The 20,185-nt window shown below is 36.0% G+C and overlaps 1 protein-coding gene across 1 annotated transcript; it reads left to right on the forward strand.

The window, feature by feature from the left end:
• The first annotated feature begins 356 nt into the window (after nt 1-356).
• LOC120430694 (1,5-anhydro-D-fructose reductase-like) lies at nt 357-18,738 on the forward strand. The gene is made up of 6 exons (XM_039595803.2): nt 357-625; nt 702-1,067; nt 10,975-11,091; nt 11,177-11,292; nt 15,379-15,630; nt 15,700-18,738. Exons 1-6 carry the CDS (start codon nt 554-556, stop codon nt 15,743-15,745), a joined length of 969 nt encoding a protein of 322 aa, XP_039451737.1. The 5' UTR covers nt 357-553; the 3' UTR covers nt 15,746-18,738.
• Nucleotides 18,739-20,185: the final 1,447 nt, after the last annotated feature.

Below are 20,185 nucleotides of genomic sequence, written 5' to 3' on the forward strand. Positions count from 1 at the left end.
AGGTCTGTTCTGTTTGTTTAAAATTCGGATTAAGATATAAAAGAAGCTTCTTTGAAGCGAAAAACTGCAGTCGTCAGTTAAGTTGAAAGCGGTAAGTAGTGATTCTAGACGGAATTAAAAACATTGGAAAAAGTTTCAAGAATTTGCTTAGTAGCTTCAAGTATAAGGTATTTTAAAATTTACTGTTTTATTTTCTCTTGTGGAATAAAATGTGGAACCACCCCAACCAATGAATTCGCTTATAATCAACGCGACTCTCCCCCCAATACACTCCAATACACGTGCACGACACATGGGGGGACAACACAAGTTCACAACCCAACTCCAGGGGAACCCAGGCCGCCTGGGTTGCGTCCCACAACGACACAGTCGCGCGTTGGCTTGCCTGGAGAGTGGTCACACTTTAAGTTCCTCTGGGTGCAACGTTACGTTGCTTTGGCGGTGCAGGTCATAAATAATTATAATTTTTTTCCATTCCCTCGCGAGTTTCGTGTACAGTATTTATTGTGTGTGCATTTTCTGCTGATAAACTGGTCTTTTTGAAGGAAGAGCAATGGCCTGCAAGATGAGCTTAACTTTCGAAAACGGCACCGAAATGCCGGCCCTCGGGTTCGGGACTTGGCGGGTAAGTGCGCCACTTGACTTGACCTAACTTAAAGCCGTGATGAGCAATTATGAATTGTGCTCTTCAACATTGACAGGCGCCCAACGAAGAGGTGGAGAAAGCGCTGAACGAAGCCCTGGAAGCCGGCTATCGCCACATCGATACGGCCCCGGTCTATCTGAACGAGAAGACCATCGGGAACGTGTTGAAGGAATGGCTGGACGCGGGCCGGTTGACCCGCGAGGAGTTGTTCATCGTGACGAAGCTGCCCCCGCACGGGACGAGGGCCGCCACGGTGGAGAAGTTTCTGCGCCGATCGTTGGACGATTTGCAGCTCGAGTACGTGGATCTGTACCATGTGCACGTGCCGTTTACGGTGCCGGAAGTGGACGGGCCGTTCCTGATGGATGACAACGGGGATATCGTGCTGGAGACGACCACGGACCATGTGGCGTTGTGGAAGGTAGGGAATCTGATTACATTTGGATTAAAGGTAGTTGCACAATTAATTATTCAAGATTTAAGGTGACGACTTCCATCAATGCTATGATTTTTCGTTGAACGATATAATTTAGCTTCTTTTTCGATATTTTCTGAAAATTCTTTCTACAAGTTGTTTAGAATAGTGCCTTGCACGGGTTGATACTTTTTGGGAACGATTTTCCTCTTTCTTGTAATCAATTATTAATCAATAATTGTCAACCAAGTAGTCAATGATTGCCTCACAAAATTATATAACTTTTGAGACATGTTTGGTTTTTATACAACATTCCTTCAGGGACTTCTAGAAGGGTTCAACAGGATTATGCTGATTCATTATGATGCAAAAATTCTTAAAACTGAACTAAAAACAGAGCAAAACTTGTGAAATATCGTAATCGAAACAAATATCCGGCTTTCAAAATGTTCAAACCCGTTACATTCAACATTTTACATATCCCAGGTAGAATATGTCTCTATCGCTAATGAAAAGGAACCAAAAGGTGGACGTTACCGATTCGTGTTCGTCTACCTTCAAACCCTAAAGATGTCGTTAATTACCACAAAAAAAAACTTTCTCCACTTTACGGTCCTAAACTTCCGGTGCGCCGATACTGAAACAAAAAAAATAATAATTCATTTGCATAACCAGAATGAGAAACAAGCTCAGAGTCTGTCGATCTGTTTGTTTCGATTAAATTTCTAGGTCACCACCACCACACAGCAACATTTTCGGAGGCAATATTTGCCCGTCAAATGAACGCCGTAGGTCATTCAACCGAAAAGTGCATTTGCGCGAAAATAATGCAAAAAGGAAGTGAGGTCAACCAGTATTGAGAGACAACATTTGATTTAAAGACTTTTAAAAGATCAATTTTTAAGAATTTAACAAAATTATTTAAGAGTTGAACAAAATAGAAATTACTAAGAGAGCCTTCTATTATTGCGTATCGCAGTTGAGGGGGGGTCGGAAGCTGTGTTACGGTTCATACAAAAAAAATTAAAATTTGTATGGAAATTTTGTAACGAGGGGAGCGGGGGTCGAAAAAAATGCGTTACGTAATAAAAGAACGCTCCCGAATGATAAAAATAATGTCTTTTGAAAAATGAAAACCAATTTTACATTTGCTTGCCAAAACTTGTATAATGCTACCCTCTCACAGTTACATACAATTGTACTTAATTATTCAGCTTATATCAACATTGATGTCATGATCGTGATTAACCCTGCCTGGATAATTCTCTCATTCTTTCCTAACCCGTCATGTTTGTAGTACACAGTAAAAAATGTGTAAATTTGGAAGGTGTAATTTTGGCAGGTTGAATATTACCTCTTTTATGTTGTAATTTTACCTCAATTTAGACTGAAAAAGCAACATTACACCAAAATAGTGGTAAAATTACACATTTTCAGAGGTAAAATTACATTTTTTTTTCTGACATAAAAGATGTACCCCTTCCCAGATGTAATATTACCATGATTTTTTTTTTCTGTGTAGGGTAGGTACTGTATTTTAAACACACTTTGCAATTATAGAGAGATTTTTTTTTAATGTCCAATAAGCTTTTGTGTTCCATATGTTTACACTGCCCATAATCGCCCATATGCAAAAAACAGCAAGCTGAGAAAAACGCATTTGAAGTTTGTTCCACTCGTAGGGCTACATGTTAAGTTTTCGCGAAAAAACTGGATTTCCTCTTGATTTCTAGAACAAAGTACTGGATGTTGTAGGCTTTTCTGAAAGGGCATACGATTTTGAACCAAACTGCATCAATAACCACCGTCCAACAAAATTTCTGCGCAGGCTCAACTCGAGGGGAAGCATGAAGTATGGGGTCCCCAAAAACATGTGCACTTTGAATTTTTCAAAAATATTTTTTTTTTTGGGTTTTTCTCCAAAGTTTGTATGGAGAATTAGGGCGGTTCGTCGCTGTTGCATACAATCCAAAAATTGCATGCAATATGTGGAAGTAGCGAACAGCCTGCGCAGAAATTTTGTTGGACGGTGTAATGAATAAAAATTCTGTTTTTGTTTGAGAACTCTTTTTCATTCAATGATTGTTGTGTTACTACTGTTACGTAATAAAAGAACTCTTCTTTAGTGGGTTGATAAGGCTCATCTTGAAAGATATTTTACAAAAAACATATGTTTGAACTTATTTTTTAACACTTTTAGAGCTTCAATCAACTATTAAACGGGGATTAAAAAAAAACTGTTTTTTAAATAACTTTTCTGCTTGCTTAAAGAGAAGAAAGTCTAAAATTTGAAATCCAAGTCATTTAAAAATTACATCAGTTGTGGACTGCCGCTCTAATCGAGTCCGTCCCATATGTAAAAACAGCAAGCCGAGAAAAACGCAAGTCAAATTTGTCCCGCTCATAAGGCTACGTGTTAGAAATTTGCGAAAAACTAGATTTTCTACGGTTTTCTGGAATAGAGTACTAAATTTTATTGGTTTTTCTGATAGTTCACATGATTTTGAACCAAACTGCATCGTTAACTCAAAATTAAGGAAATTACATATGGGACGGACTTGATTTGAGCGGCAATGGACATCTCCTTTTAAACAAACATAACGGAAAAAGTGGGCATTTTTTACATATTTTTCTAACATCGAAAAAAAAAAAAACAAACATAATATTTGTAGCTTTCCATCATGTTATATTAATACAAAACTGTTCGATCCACTTAACTGCCGCTCAAATCAAGTCCGTCCCATATGTAATTTCGTCAATTTTGAGTTAATGATGCAGTTTGGTTCAAAATCATGTGAACTATTAGAAAAACAAATAAAATTTAGTAGTTTATTCCAGAAAACCGTAGCAAATTTCACTTTTTTTCTGAAATTCTAACACGTAGCCTTATGGGCGGGACAAATTTGTTTTGCGTTTTTCTCGGCTTGCTGTTTTTACATATGGGACGGACTAGATTAGAGCGGCAGTCAAAAAGATCCAGAGTTTTTTTTTTAAAAAAAAGGTCCTTTAAACAAAATTTTCAATATTTGCTTCTTGGGTGTTTTTAGAACCGCCTTGAGTCAGGGGTATTCAACAACAACCAAAAAGTAAAATAATCCTCCGGTCCCGGCGAGGAATGAAAGATTATGAGGAGTAATTAATTTATTCAACACAAAAAAATCTCAACTTTTCAAGAAGAACTGTAACTGTAGGGTTCACCTCCCCTAAAAAGAACAGAGAATGTTTTTGTAAGAATTTACTCTGCATATGTGTTTAAATTAAATAAATAAGGGGTTGGTAAGTGGAAGGGGCGTGGCTTATTAATTGAAAATGTGTTAACTTCTCTCCTAACTTTAACTCTTCCCAAAGTTAGAAAAAGAACATCAGAAGAAAACTTAGTGCCAAAGGGACTTCCGGAAGCCAAAAATGACGCCCAATTTGATAACATACTCGAAATTCCGAAAAAAATGCATTTTTCCTTAAAAATAAGTTAAAAAGGTTAAAAAAATATGTACTTTACGAATCTACAGTGGAACAAAGATTTTCAAAGTTACAGAGCATCAAATTCTATACCCAGTCGACTCTCCGGTTGTCTAGCTCTGATTTCCCGATGATCCTTCTTGTTTCGATGGATTATTAAGTCCCTTAAAACTTCTCTTCCTCGAACAGTTTCGGAGATTGGGTAAATTAAACACCCTAATGAAATTGGTCACCCACAGGCATAAGCATTTTTAAGGAAAGTCCATGGCAAAAAGGATTTTGGAGATCATATTCACTGAAAAAAAAACACTTATTTCGATAGTTTTTAAAAAATATTCATTGTTATCGCAATAAGGTCTAGGGGGGAGGGGGGTCAAAAAATTTAAATAACAAGCCAGAATTTAAAACAGTTGATTTGCAATCATTCGTTTTCAGAAAATGTTAGAAATAACGAAAAGAAAATTAAGAGAAAACATTTCCTTTTTACTTGCAGCTAGTAACGAAATATGGCAGATGTTTTAAACATATTGTTTTTGCAATTCCGTCGTGAAACTACTAACTTTTTCTGTCATTCTCGAACGCCGGAGCAACCTACTTTTCTCTACCAAAAATAACATAATGGAATAGAAACCCCTTTTCAATGTTCTACTTTTCAGTACTGAAATGGATGCGGAAAAGTTGTACTATTCAGCACTTGTTTAATACTTTTCAACATTGTTTTGATTTACACGGTGGATTGACTAAATACATGGAAGTTTGACTTAAAATTCCATTCAAAGGGTGTTTTTTGGGATTGCAAAAAATGTTGTATGGACCTCGCAGCAAATCTTGACTTTTCAGCACTAGTCGTTTTAATTAAACTCGGTGAACCTGGTTGGATAAATGCACGAATCGTGCTGAAAAAAATCGTCTTTTTGCAACTTGTTGCATGAACTACTTTTTTTTTTGTTTTGATTTTTTGGAATGTGACACAAAATTTACGACTAATTACTGTTTTGAGCTGCAAGTTGTTAAAACAATGTCGAATCCTTAAAAAAATTGAAGGGGTCGTCCACCAAACCGTGATCAGTAACCAAAATTAGCCCTTAGGGCAAAGTTTCTCGAAAATCGAAGAGGGGGTTGGGCAGCCTTTCTCGATTTCTGACGAACTGAGAGTTTGTTGCCTTATCCTTAAATAAATGAATGTATTTTAAAATGTAGATCTCCAAGTGTGTGTGAACAAATCACGAGAAAAGGGCGGATAAGCATTATGACAGCTGAAACTATTTTGCAAATTCCGAGACAATCAGTAATTTTTTCCCAAAACTCGAAATGTAAAACAATAGCTGGCCTTCAAACTACATTTCTTGACTTTTTTTTGATAAGGTCCTATAAACAAATGTAAACATTGAGTGTATCCCTTTCACACCTTATGTCAAAGTCCATCGGAGTAAGCGGGATACACTCAATGTTTACATTTGTTTATAGGACCTTATCAAAAAAAACTCAAGATTTTCACACTCCAGGTATTGTTTAATCTATATCTATCTATCTATCTATCTATCTATATATATAAAAAATTTCGACGGTTTTGTTCGAACGCGAATCAGTTTAATACGGAGCGTCGGATCGAGGTGCTCTTTGTTGCGTTGGGTTCGTAAAAGTCCAAGGAAGGTTCTTACGCTAACTAATTGACACTTTGGCCACTCTGGAACCGATTCCGGAGCATCGGCAAATTGTATGGAGAAAGTTAAGTAAAATCATATTTTGATCACAGGAGGCTGAATAGGCAAAAATCAAAAAACGTCAACAAACGAAAAAAAGGCACAACGAAGTTTGTCGGGTAAGACTTGTACAGTATGTAAAAAAAAGTAAAGTAATTTGACTCGTTTGAATATATTTACGTAAGCTTATTTCCTATCCAGGTTTGTACCACACTGAATAAAATATTCTATTTTTCAGTTATGAGCAATGTAATAATGCTTATATCTGTAAGCCCATACATCCAATTGAAATGTGGTCAAATACAAACATATGGGAAATTGGACGAGCTTTCCGGTAAAAATACTTACGAGACTGAAAAATCAAGTCTTTCATATAGAAATTGCCAAAAACCACAAAAAAACCTATTTTTTCAACATTTTTATTTTTAAAACCGCTGTATCTTCACAAGGATTGGACATAGGACAATGGTCAATATGGAGACTTTTTGGTAAATGATTTTTGTATTTTTTTAGGAGAGACATACCATCATGCATTTTTCGTGAGTCTTTTTGTCACATTCTAGGCTATTTTCACAAAAAATTTGAACGAAAAAAAATCCTGACATCCATCACTTTAAACTTTAACTTTTAAACTTAAAAATTGAAAAATCTCATAGAATTGGCGTGTATTTTTCTTTCAATGTATTTTTTTCAAAAAGCTCGTCTAATTTCCTACAAGTTTGTCTTTGACCACTTTTTGATACGATGCAACGGCTTGAAGATACAGCAATATTTAATTTACAAAATACAAAAATATTTAAAACCCTTACGCCCTTCTAAAATGTCATTATCGAGTGCAACTGGCTCTATATACACAAAAATGGCTTATATAGGCCTAGGATAACATGTCTAAAAAGTTTCATTGAAATCGGAGAGGGTCGGGTACAAAAGTACCAGAAAAATTCCTGATTTGAGGTGGAATTGCTCAATAGTTGCCTGTTGTCTCGGAATTTGCAAAATAGTGCTTGCTGTCAAAATGCTTATGCGCCCTTCTCAAATGTTGATCCAGAAAATGTTTAATCATCCCACGCGAAACCGGCATTCCTGCTTCCCGATACCGGTTGACCTCGAAGCAACAACTCTCACCTTATACCTCACCGCTGCGATCGCGTTCTGTCTCACACGTTTTTGGCATGTGCACCGGTTTAACGCGAAAATGCACTTTTTCGGTTCAACGACCCACGTCTCACAACACTGCTGCGATTGCGGCCTCCAAAAATGTTGATTCGGCCTTTGCTGACCTAGAAATTTAATCAAAACACAAACAGTAAAAATGGTTCCTAGGGTGGTCCAAATCCGGACTTTTTTGGGGCTACCCCCTGAAATCAAAGATTGACCCATCACTAGGCTAAATTCCAAATTTGAGCTCATTCTGACCACGGGAACTCCTCCCGCCAATCGCTTAAAGTTTGTATGGGAAAAATCGTCAAAATGTATGGAGAAAAGCAACTGTTTTACTTTTTTACCTGTGGAAGGCGCCATAATTATCCGATTCTTACCATTTCTCAAATGTAGAACCTTCATTAAATTTAGAACAACTTTCCCGAAGACACCTTACTTTTAGGATTTTTTCCCGCAAAGTTATTAGCGCCCAAAACTGACCCTTTTTGCGCGGTCAGCTGTAAGGGGCTACCTAACAACGATGTTTATTTCCAATTCGTACACACACGTGCTCTCTCTCAGGTTCAAACTCTCTCACGAGCTTGCTCGCCTGCCTGCCTGCCTGTTTACCTACAAGCGCGCGCTGTTTCTCTGCTTGGACTTTTGTCGTCGTCGTCGTTTTCGTTTGCTATCCGCTGCGCTGCGTTCTTGACATGTTTATTATAATTTTGAACTAAAATACCAGGTTTGTTTTGAGATATAAAATGTTATGTAATATGTGATCAACAATAGATATCATGTTATAAGAGCGTGTGAGAGAGAATACAAATTTGATGAATTAGTTCATCCATGAACCGTCATCTGTTCTGATCCAAACCTAATTGCAAACGTTTTGGATTTTAATTTATCTGCTTTTGTTACAAGAAATACCATGCAGTTTTTGTAGATAAAAAAGGAAGGAATTTTCTTTAGATTTTTTAAAACTGAATCCAAATGAGTATCTTAGAGGAAGGCCGCAACTGCAAGATCTGAATGTAGTTAACGATTGTGCAGAAAGAGATGTTTCCTGAATCGAAAAAATTACAGGTAAAAACTACCTAAAGGAACAACATTTGTATTACCTGAAGATTTTTTTTTTAAATAATTGAATCATTATCATGTTTCTTTAGCATATACGAAAAACTGCGTGTAATGCTTGGAAAAACAAACAAACCCTGTTCTCATGACATTTGCTGTAATTTTTTAAGTGAGCCTAAGCTGTTTTTTTCTTTAATCTCTTTTTAGCGCAGTTTTTTTTTGACATAATTAAGAATTTATATGCTAAATATATCTCAAAACAATCCTGCTATTTCAGTTGAAATTATAATAAACATGCCAGAAACGCAGCGCAGCGGATAGCAAACGAAAACGACGACGACGACAAAAGTCCAAGCAGAGAAACAGCGCGCGCTTGTAGGTAAACAGGCAGGCAGGCAGGCGAGCAAGCTCGTGAGAGAGTTTGAACCTGAGAGAGAGCACGTGTGTGTACGAATTGGAAATAAACATCGTTGTTAGGTAGCCCCTTACAGCTGACCGCGCAAAAAGGGTCAGTTTTGGGCGCTAATAACTTTGCGGGAAAAAATCCTAAAAGTAAGGTGTCTTCGGGAAAGTTGTTCTAAATTTAATGAAGGTTCTACATTTGAGAAATGGTAAGAATCGGATAATTATGGCGCCTTCCACAGGTAAAAAAGTAAAACAGTTGCTTTTCTCCATACATTTTGACGATTTTTCCTATACAAACTTTAAGTGATTGGAGGGAGGAGTTCCCGTGGTCAGAATGACCTCAAATTTGGAATTTAGCCTAGTGATGGGTCAATCTTTGATTTCAGGGGGTAGCCCCAAAAAAGTCCGGATTTGGACCACCCTAATGGTTCCCCAATCTGGTTAAGCAAATTGTTTGATTTCAGTTTGGTTTTGATATCGCTGCTGCACCGGAAGTTTGTGTAATAAAGCGAAGAAAGTTAGTTTTATTTTAGTAATTAACAAAATCAGAGGTTTCATCTGGTCTTTGTCTCACTTTGGATACAACTTCATCGTCTCTGCAGAAGGGTACAACTTCCTGTCGCGTGACAATTTATTGGCTCGATATTAGGGTGCCCAGAAAAAATTAGATTAACCCACTGATACCCGAGCCTAAAGTTGTAGAAAAATATTTTTTTTCACACAAAAATGACTATTTAAATCGTTAATGACTTTTCAGGATCGAGTTTTACACCATTGGTATGTTCTACAAAGACCGTTAAATTTTCAATAAAAATCTCACTTTTGAGGGTATTTCGATGGAAGTGACGCACCATGCAGACAAAACCGTGAGAAGATTGAGTTTTTCATACATTTTTTTTCGATTTTCCCCATACAAAGTTCACCTTCGATTATCAATGGGTAAATGTTGACCGATTTTGCTCATATTTGGCCCAGAGTCCTAAAATAGCTCAAGGAACAATATTCAGCTTGTGGAGCGCGGTTTTGAAAAAATGTTCCATATTCTGGGCACCCTACTCGATATGAATAACTCTGTTGTGGGCCTACATTTCTACATGGAATTATGAGTTTTGCTCAAAACGGTATAATAAATTAGAAGAAGTGAAGTCTAGGGCTTTTCAGCTACTCGCATAATTTGTTGTATATCAAGTTTTTTTTGATGCGTTGAGTTTTAAATTCCGAAATGACCGAGAGCGACATGGTTCACATTATTTCAGAATGAAAATACAATTTTTACTAAGAAATTACAAAAAAAAAATATTGGTAATGGTATATTCCTTCATCTATAATAATTTGGTTTGACTAATAGGCTGGGTTTTGATCAATTCCAAGCACTATTAAATTTAATGTATCTTCTACCGAAAAATACTGGTCTTGTTCGATGATTTGAAGAACCATAAGAAAATTACTAACATTGAACAACTAGTTTACAAATGCTCACTGCAAATTAGGGATGAGGTACGTTCTGGAAACTACCACTTTGATTCATATCCTGAAGACTCACCGTGCAGTAGTTAAATGAAATGACTTGCATTAAACCGATTACCTAGTTCAATTATTATCGATTTCTTTGCGGTGAAATCCGCCTGCATGTGTCCTTACATTGTAACAATACTTTATGGTTCGTGCAATAAAAAATGCAAGAGAATTATACGCAATTTTTTTTTTCGAATAATTCAGGTTCTGCCAGGAATACAGAAACAGTAGGTAGGTAGCCAGCGGCTACCGTTCCCAGCTTGAAATCCTTTCTCAAGTAGTTTTTCTTAAGAAGTTAATGTAATTACCGTTACCAATCTTGCTTTTCCTTCTTCAGACAATTTCCGGCCGCCGCGGCCTATATTGTGTTCAAAAGTCAACCTCCGAACGCCAAAAGACCAGAAAACAAATCTTTTCATCGCTTCCACTCACCATTAAAATCCCATTCGAGATGCCTCAAAATATCGGCCAAAACTAAACTATCAGTTACAATTGCACCCTCTTTTCGTTCGCTCCGTACACCCTTCAATTCCCAACAATTGGGTGACGAGTGTTTGTTTTGGCCACGTTTCTCACCGGGTTCCGTTTCGTCCCTCTTTTTTCTCTTTCCACAGGCCATGGAGGAAGTGCAGAGGGCCGGCCTCGCACGCAACATAGGCCTATCGAATTTCAACCAACGGCAGATTCAAAGGATCCTCGATAATTGCCAAATCAAGCCGGCTAATCTGCAGGTAAGGTGATCTCTTCGGGAGAACGAAATGTAATTTACTTTTATCTGCTTTTTTTGTTTTTGTTTGGTATTTTCTTGGGTCTTAGATCGAGAACCACATCTATCTGCAGCAGCCGGAACTGGTAAAGTTCTGCAAGGCCAACGGAATCACGGTGACGGCGTACTCGCCGCTGGGCTCGAAAGGAATCGAGAAGTTGTTGAAGTGAGTATCAGTATTGATATTATGTTTTATTTTGATTTCTATTAAAAAAAACAACTCCGTCTAACTTTGTCCACTTCTTAAAACTTGTTTGGCATGCCAACCCAAGCAACAGCGCTTTTTGCAAATTTGTTTTAACATACACATACTTTGTATGTATTTCGCAATCGAAGCCTTCTACGATTAAACTCGCAAAAGCTCTCTTGTTTCATTCACTTTATAAGAGCCGCCGGCTTAAAAATTCTTTAATAAAGAATTAAAGAAATGGATTTTTAATTGCATTTATCTACCTTAGTTTTCCCTTTTTTTAGTTTCGCAATTTCTTTTCGAGGAATCAAATTTTGTATTTTTTTTATTTAGATAAAATTTTATCCATTTATTCTCTATGTCAAGAAATGCAAAAGATACTAAATGGGTATGTGAATATTCGAAAATCTGTATCTTGAGAAGGGATTTTCTGATCTAAAATATTGAAATAAAATATGCATTCCTAAAATACGTATTTTTTAATTTTCCAAATATTTCTATATGTTTTAGAGCATCTTCGGCGCTTCAGGTGAAACCGTTAATCCTTTTCGAATAAATCTGATCACCACTCCTTAATGCTCTGTATTTAATTCAGATTAAGGTCGTTGATGGTGTCATTCACTCGGCAATGACTGTCAATGATGGTACTGAATTCAGGGTCCAGAAATAGTGAATTGAAATGAAGAATTAATCACGATTTGTAAAATAATTCTACAAACAACACAATGAAACCCATGTTTTGATTGATACATTCTGAATCAAGATTTAAATGTTTTTCTAAAACAAACATGGCCGGCCGGGAATGATACCTTGCCAATCATTGAAGTCCTAGTTGACAATCATTGATTAATGCGGGAAACCGTGGTGTAGGGGTAAGCGTGATTGCCTCTCACCCAGTCGGCCTGGGTTCGATCCCGGACGGTCCCGGTGGCATTTTTCGAGACGAGATTTGTCTGATCACGCCTTCCGTCGGACGGGAAGTACATGTTGGCCCCGGATTAACCCTAGAGGTTAGGTCGTTAGCTCATTCCAGGTGTAGGAGTCGTCTCCCTGGGTCCTGCCTCGGTGGAGTCGCTGGTAGGCAGTTGGACTTACAATCCAAAGGTCGTCAGTTCGAATCCCGGGGTGAATGGAAGCTAAGGTGTAAAAAGAGGTTTGCAATTGCCTCAACAATCAAGCCTTCGAACACCTAGTTTCGAGTAGGAATCTCGCTATCGAGAACGCCAAGGCAATGCTGTAGAGCGAATAATTTGATTTTTTGATTAATGACGATTTTCATAACTTCACAAGGAATAGAAAAATCGTCTCCAAAAAGTATCACGACGTGTTGGGTTCTGTTATGAACATCTTAGAGAAGGAATTTTGTCAAAATATTTACAGCGAAGCAAAATTCTTATCTTTGAGAGAAAAATCATGCCACTAATGGCCAAAATATATCCCTAAGTCGTCTCCCTGGGTCCTATCTGGCTGGTAGGCAGTTGGACTCACAATCCAAAGGTCGTCAGTGCGAACCTTAGGTGTAAAAAGAGGTTTGCAATTGCGTCAACAATCAAGCGTTCGGACACCTTGCTTCGAGTAGCAATATCACAATCGAGAACGCCAAGGCAATGCTGTATAGAGCGAACAAGTTATAGGCATTTTTACGTAATTTTTCTTCGTAAAATGTTAATATTTTGCAATTTAAATATGGGACCATCCATAAACCACGTTGACACTTTAGGGGGGGGGGGGGAGGGGGGGGAATCACAAATTTTTTTTTTTAACTTTAGGATCAAAAACAAAGGATTCGAGGTATTACATGTTGAAAAAAAAAAATGGATGACACTGAGAAAAACTCTTTTTCTGTAAAATTTTAAATTTAAAAGGCTGTGATCAGCCAAGTCAAAGAAAGAAAATGGTTGGAAATGTTTCCAGTTCTTCGAAAATATTTTTGCAGGGGTACTTTTCCTTCATGAAGTATTTTTAATAAAAAAAAACTGAACATTTTTCGATTTTATTGTCCCTCCCTCAAATACGAAATACCTGAGTTTGACTGATAATCAAACAAAAAAAAATATAGATTGTTAACAAGCGTTTGTATTCATTATTATGCTGAAAATATGCCCTTCTGGAGAGAACCCATGTTTGTATACATCTGTTAGAAAAGAGTTTCCGAATTTGTGGTTTTCATGGGTCAATGTTTATCTTTAATTTTTTCACATAAAACATGGAAATTTGCAGTCGATCGGTACTTCAATCGCAAAATCGGATTAAAAGATGTCTGTTTTGATTTTTTGAAAACGAATTTTTAATAAACGGGTCATCCTCCGCCAACTCACACGCAATCTGAAAAAGTAAGTAAGGGATAATTTTGGTAAATTTTTGGATATCTTGTGGAGGTGGAGCGGTACGACCCCTTTATTTTTCTAGATTTTTACTAAGACACGTTTTTCAATAATTTGTAGCTCGAAAGATCCCGTAAAGAGATGAAAATTTCAGCAAATTCGGCATAATAATGATCCTTTAAACGTTATTGTGGCTCGTGCATTGCGGAAAATAACCCATACATTTTCTAAAAAAAAGTAGTTTTGCTCGAATCGATTTCTAGTGTTTGTGAAATAAAAAAAGGTTTTTTTTTAATATTTTCAGAATCAATTTCATGAAATTATGAGCTGATTTCCGCACATGATGCAACATTGCTTCTTTGGTCACAGGGAAGAACCTCACAAACCAAATATTACATTAAAATAATTAAAAAAAATATATAAAAAAAAATATCTAAATCTAGAGTTATTTTTTTTGAGAGGCTACTATAAGTTATTATGTTTTATATGTTTATATGACCTTTTTTTTTTAAAAAACCCCGATTTAATATCACCAGAGGTGAAATAGAGCCTTTCTTACAAAATGATGAAACTCCGACAAATATATTGGTGCAATTGATTTTTCAGACACATAATGATACCACCCAGTGAGAATTTGACCTAAAGCTTTGAATCTTTTTAGATTAAACCTCCAATGCCATTTGTTTTTAATTTCAGAGGTACATTATGGGTCGCAAGATAATAATATTTAATTAAGAGAAATATATTGGATTGACATTATTAGAAAAAAGGGTACTCAGTCTTTAATGTTAGTCTATGATTAACTTAAAAAAAAATGTATCGATATTGCACTTTGTCGATCTATTATGAGAAGCCAGAAAGAACACTTTCACGCGCAGCGTAAAACGCGCAAGCGTAAATGTGCTGGCGTTTATGCTTCGACTTGACGGCTTGTCAAGTGTGAGCGAGAATGGGCTGGGACTTTGAATTTGATGTTCAGTATATGATTCTGTATAAAACCAAAAAAATATTAGGAAAAAACAGGGTAAAAATAAGACGTAAAACACTAATATGGCTATATCTCTGGAAATACATTTTGGAAAAGCTTCAAATTTTGGGCCCAAGCAGTTTATGGCGCATGTTTTTGAATGGCTTTTTGTTTGAAACTGAATTCTTTTAATTTGGTAGTGTTATCTATAAAATAGTCCAAAAAATACCTCTAAAAATGGCTTTGACCACATTTACTGATCGAAAATTGTGAATCGAAAAATAAAATGTTCGTCTCCGACCCCACGGCTACAAATCTGAAATATAAAAATTGTGGGCTAACGAGTGGTTTTCCAGTGATGGAAGACACAAATTTTTAAGAGCTGATACAAACATCGCTTAAGTATTTCAGACAAAGAGCTCTCAAAAATCAGACTTTGAGTTCCGGGTTTCGGGCCAAAATTCAATCAAAAGAGCGCATCTAAATCTTCAATTTAGTAATAATAGGATTTTTTCCTGGGACGATTCCTCGCCGTGCACGAATTTTTTAAGATTTCTGAGAAAAGCATTTTTCCAAAAGCAAACCTCAAACCTTTCTTTTGTAAGAAAGGCAAAACTCTAGAAATAAAATCACAAAAAAGAATGAAAAAATCTGAATCGGAAAAATCTTCGAACGGATATTTCTCAAAGCGAAACAAAAAAAAAATGGTTATAAGTAAGTTAAACCAAGACACACACTTTTTTCTTCTTCAAATTAAATCTTTTTCCCCAGCCGCGAAGTGCCCGACCTGTTGGACAACCCGGCGGTGAAGGAAATCGCCGCCAGGCTGGGCCGGTCCAGCGCCCAGGTGCTGCTGCGCCATCTGCTGCAGCGCGGGATTTCGACGATCCCGAAGAGCACGAACCCGCGCCGGCTGCGGGAGAACATTGCGCTGTTTGACTTTGAGCTCGCCGACGCGGACATGGTGCGGCTGAACGCGCTGGACCAGAGCATCCGGATTTGCGACTTTGCGTTCTTTCCGGGGTAAGATGGTCATTCGTTTTTGGGAGGATTTTTGAGAGAAATTCATGTTGGTGTTTCTTTTTCTTTTAGAATTACTAAGCATCCAGAGTTCCCGTTTGCCACAGAATCGGCCTAAATATGTTGAAAGGAATTTCTCATCTTTTCTATAGTATTGAAAATACACGAATATTTTTTTTAAACAATTAATGTTATTGAAAGCCTATCGCTTGGCTACATCGAGTGAAAAAATTAGATTTTAGTATTTTAAAAATATACACTTTAATAAAGTTAGATTTCGCACGTATTTATTCTTATTATGATTTTATATCACATCAATATAATTTTGATTTGCAACGCCGGCACATATTTTAACAACGATTTGAAAAATAATATCATTGGTCAGGTCCTCAGATATCTTTTCAAGCGGTTCAAGCCAAGTAAATCTTTCCCAGTTCCTGAGTGGAACACTCCCCTTCAAGCAAACAGTTCTCAAAGGTATACGTTAAGAAATCATTAAACATCATTAGCGCACAGCTGCACATAGTCTAATGTAAGTCTTAACGTAATTGTGTATTCTTTTCATTTTTGATTTTAATTTTTCAAATAGTCTCACACAAAACAAATAAACAGGCAATCACGAAGAGTTTGTTCGTTTAAGATACGAGTACTAAGAATTTCTATGAATGCCAGTTTCTAAATATAAAACAAATTCAAAATATAGTGTAGTTTAATCCTAGCAGGCCCAAATAACTTCTTTAGTCTCTTTGACACTTTGACACATAGGGTTGTTCAAATATTACGTCCAGAGATTTTCAGGATTTCAGACAAAAAAAAATTCCTCCAAACCAATGGACATACACGGAGAGACCGGCCGGGGCAAATCCAAGAAAATCTTGGTTAATTTAACTAAAAGTATGGGTTAATTTTTTACACAGCTTTTTTTCAACAATCGATTGTTGATTTTGTTAACCCGAAATTGCTGACCACCAGTAACTAAAATAAACTAAAAAAATAGTTGGAATTAACATTTTTGTTGGTTAAATGGCTGAAAAAAAATCTAGCAGTCGACTGCTAGAATATTTTTTTCAGAAAATTAACTAAAAATTTCTTGTTTTCAGCTGAAATATTGTGGAATATTCTGTTAAAAACTGGCTGGGAAATGTTTTTCAACTATTTTTCAACAATTTTTTGTCGTTGTATCAACCGAAATATTTTTGCATGCAAACGTTAAAAATTTAACGTTTTGTACTAATTTGTTTTTTTTTGCATGAAGTTGTTAAATTACTGCATCAAAACAAAACTTTTTTTAACTGTTGTTATAAAACATGTAAAGTTTGATTAATGTTTTAAAAAATTACGTTGCATTAAACTAAAAATAATGAAAAAGCATATTACAAATTTTGTTAAACATATTTAAAAAAGATGTTTAATTTTACATGAATTCCTGAAAAATAGAAATCGAGCAAAATTTTCACCAAGTTTTAAGCATATATTTTTATTATGTTGTATAAAATTAAGTGTTGTATTCACTTACCATCACTGTGAAATCATCCGATAAGTCATCATCATCTACAATGGTCTCAGGTTTAGTTATTTTTCTTGTGGTTGGAAACAGAATTTTCACTAAAGTGAACCTTTTGCTGCAAATAGACATGTGAAATGTATTAGTAATTTAATACAAAATTCTTAATTTCGGCTATAAACTGAAAAAAGGAACGTAAATAAATGTAATTATAATGAGGAGAGAAGAAATATCAATAATGCTACTTACCATGCTTGCATTAATTTAATAATAACTTTTGGCAACAAACTTTCATTGCATTTGATTCAATTAATTCAACGTACTCCGATTCCTGAAAAAAAAATTTAGAGTTTTACTTACCAGTTTATTGAGCAGTCGTATTGCAACAAAACTTTCAAGATAATAATTATCTTCTTTTATATATTTTATATATTTTTATTTATTTTTTTATATTTTACTTCATCTCTATTTTTTATGTTGTTTATGTTGCGTACTCATGGCATTTCTTTGTATTTTATAATTGATGATTCTGAAAAAATAAGCTTTTTAATGATTCAGTTTTCTACTAAAGAATCACATTAGATAAATTATTGTGCAAAAATAAACCCATACTAACTTGGATTAACCAACATTTTGATAAATTTGCCCGGGCTGCTCTATCCGTGAAGAGTCGGCCCGCATTTCCATTCTATTGCCCTCTCGTTCCATCAAACATTCTTCTAACGTGATCAACTCACTCGCATTGGAGATCCTCATGGCGAAGGTCGTCCTCTTGCTCTTCATAGTTTATCACCTGCAAAGAAATCATCAACAAACCTACTCACCAATTCCACCTCCCCAGTTGCGACACTTTGATTTGCCACTTCAACATCAGCCAAATAGTGTAATTTTCACCTTTCACATCCTCTCACTTCATAATTAACAACACAAACTCAACAAATCGACCGCTCTCGTTCGGATCCTGACTTCAAATGACAGACGTAAACAAACCCAAGTTCATCTTTTAAATATTCAACCAAATGTAAATTATATTCAACCAACAAAATTTTTGATTTTCCTAAAACCAAAGCTAACAGTCGAGCACGTTCATTCGAGTTCGGGAAATCTGTTAGCTTTTTGCCTCTAGCATTTTCAACAAACAGGTTATTAAATTAATACTAAATTTTAGTTATTTTAACGGAATATTGGCAGTAACAAGTACGTTTTTGTTAAAATTTAAGAAAGTAAAATCAACAATTTTAATTGTTAAAATTTCTGGGCACGGTCTCTCCGTGTAGCTTCTAGGACCGTTGTGGATCTCTGTCTGGGACAAGTTTTAAAATATCTACCGGCGGAAATTTCGAATACGGTCGTATTTAGTTTATTTGAGTAAGAAATTACAAAGAAAACGCGTAGTAAAAGTTCAAAGTTTCGATGTTTGAACCCTAAAACGTTCCTGGTCATGGTTTGAAATTGTTCGTTTATGTTGCAGTATCTTTGGATAACCGAACACGAAAAAAATAGTAGTTTATGCAGCATTTTTTGCAAATGATGATAAGTAGGCCATTTTGTCAGTTTAGAATGACAGGAAAAATAAAGTAGGTATTAGATAATGACAAACAAAAAAATCGCACTATTTGATGACAGTTTGACGGTTTGCTTGCTTTGTTTGTTTGCCTACATTTGTTTGCTGAAACGTAAGCCTGTATACAGTTTGCTTTGTTTGCGAGTTTTCCGCAAACAAGTTTGTCAAACACGAAAAAGTGCGAGATTGTTTGTTTGTCACAGTTGTCCTCCTAAATTAGGTATATTCAAAACGAAATTGCAAAAAAATACAGTCTAGACTCGATTATCTGAAGGCCTTGGAAAAAATTCACTTCGTATAATAGGCAATCAAACGTCAAAATTACCCCTCACTAAGGGGGCGCTGAAACTTGGGGTGATGTTTTCATTATAACCTACAGCGAGTAAATTGGTTTGAAATTTGAAATAGTTTTATTTCATCATAAAATCGACATTCTGTAATTCTGTAATTTCGGAATACATTCGTCCGGCTTCAGCTGAAGATTCATGCTGTCCCATGTTGCATGTACGAGTGTAGACCTACGGAAAACCTTGCCGCGAGGAGAGGTGAGTGAGAAGTACACGAACCACCTACGACATAATTCCTCGGGCGGCCCAGGTCAACTCGAAGTTACCCCAGGCACCCCCAGTGCAGGACACATTGGGGGTAGAAAGTGGATAGAATTTTCAGTGAATACAATAATTATGACAATATAGGTTCATATAATCCTTGTTCCTTGATCTTACCTTTTGACACTATCAAACCTAGCAATATTACTATTGCATCTTACCATTCCCTTTTGACAGTGTCAACTTCAAACCTTCATCCATTGTGCAATTAACACCTAATTTCCGCTATATTCTTCATGCGGAATCGTCGTCTACTTTCTTCGCCTTATTATCACTTAACCACGACGCGATATTGTTCTCACATTTTTTGAGCTTCAACGACCGATTGTTATTCACGCACTTATAAAAATACTTGTTCTGTTTCGCGGCTTTGTGAAAAATACACGTGTGTTGGCTTATACAATGACTTTTTCGGTCATCGTATGCTCGCAAGGTACATGAAAGAGAAAAAGAGAAAAAATGGGATAAGTACAATGTAAAATAAAATCGAACATTGAATAACATACTAACACAGAAAGAAAGAATAAAGAAACCTTATTTTGCAACTAGACAGAACTACTAACTTGTAACGAGAAGTTTTCGAGAAAACAACTGAAGTTGTGACATATGGGACAAGACAAACAACTTGAATAGTTAACATATATAATAAAACATATTGAACGTACCTTTAATCATATTAATAACAGTTATGCCCAAATTTCTTACCAATTTTTTCAGTAGTTACATTTCTACAATAATGTATTGCGATTCCAAGATTGAAGAATAGAGTACTTAAAGTTTGTGAAGTAAGGGACAAGTTATAGCAATAACAAAAAATAGATAGGTAGATTTTACTAAATTTTATCTTAAAATAATAGGAAAAATCTAGCTTGTTTTGAAAAT

The sequence above is a fragment of the Culex pipiens genome, chromosome 1, assembly GCF_016801865.2.
Source record: "Culex pipiens pallens isolate TS chromosome 1, TS_CPP_V2, whole genome shotgun sequence".
In the NCBI taxonomy this organism is placed as follows: Eukaryota; Metazoa; Arthropoda; class Insecta; order Diptera; family Culicidae; genus Culex; species Culex pipiens.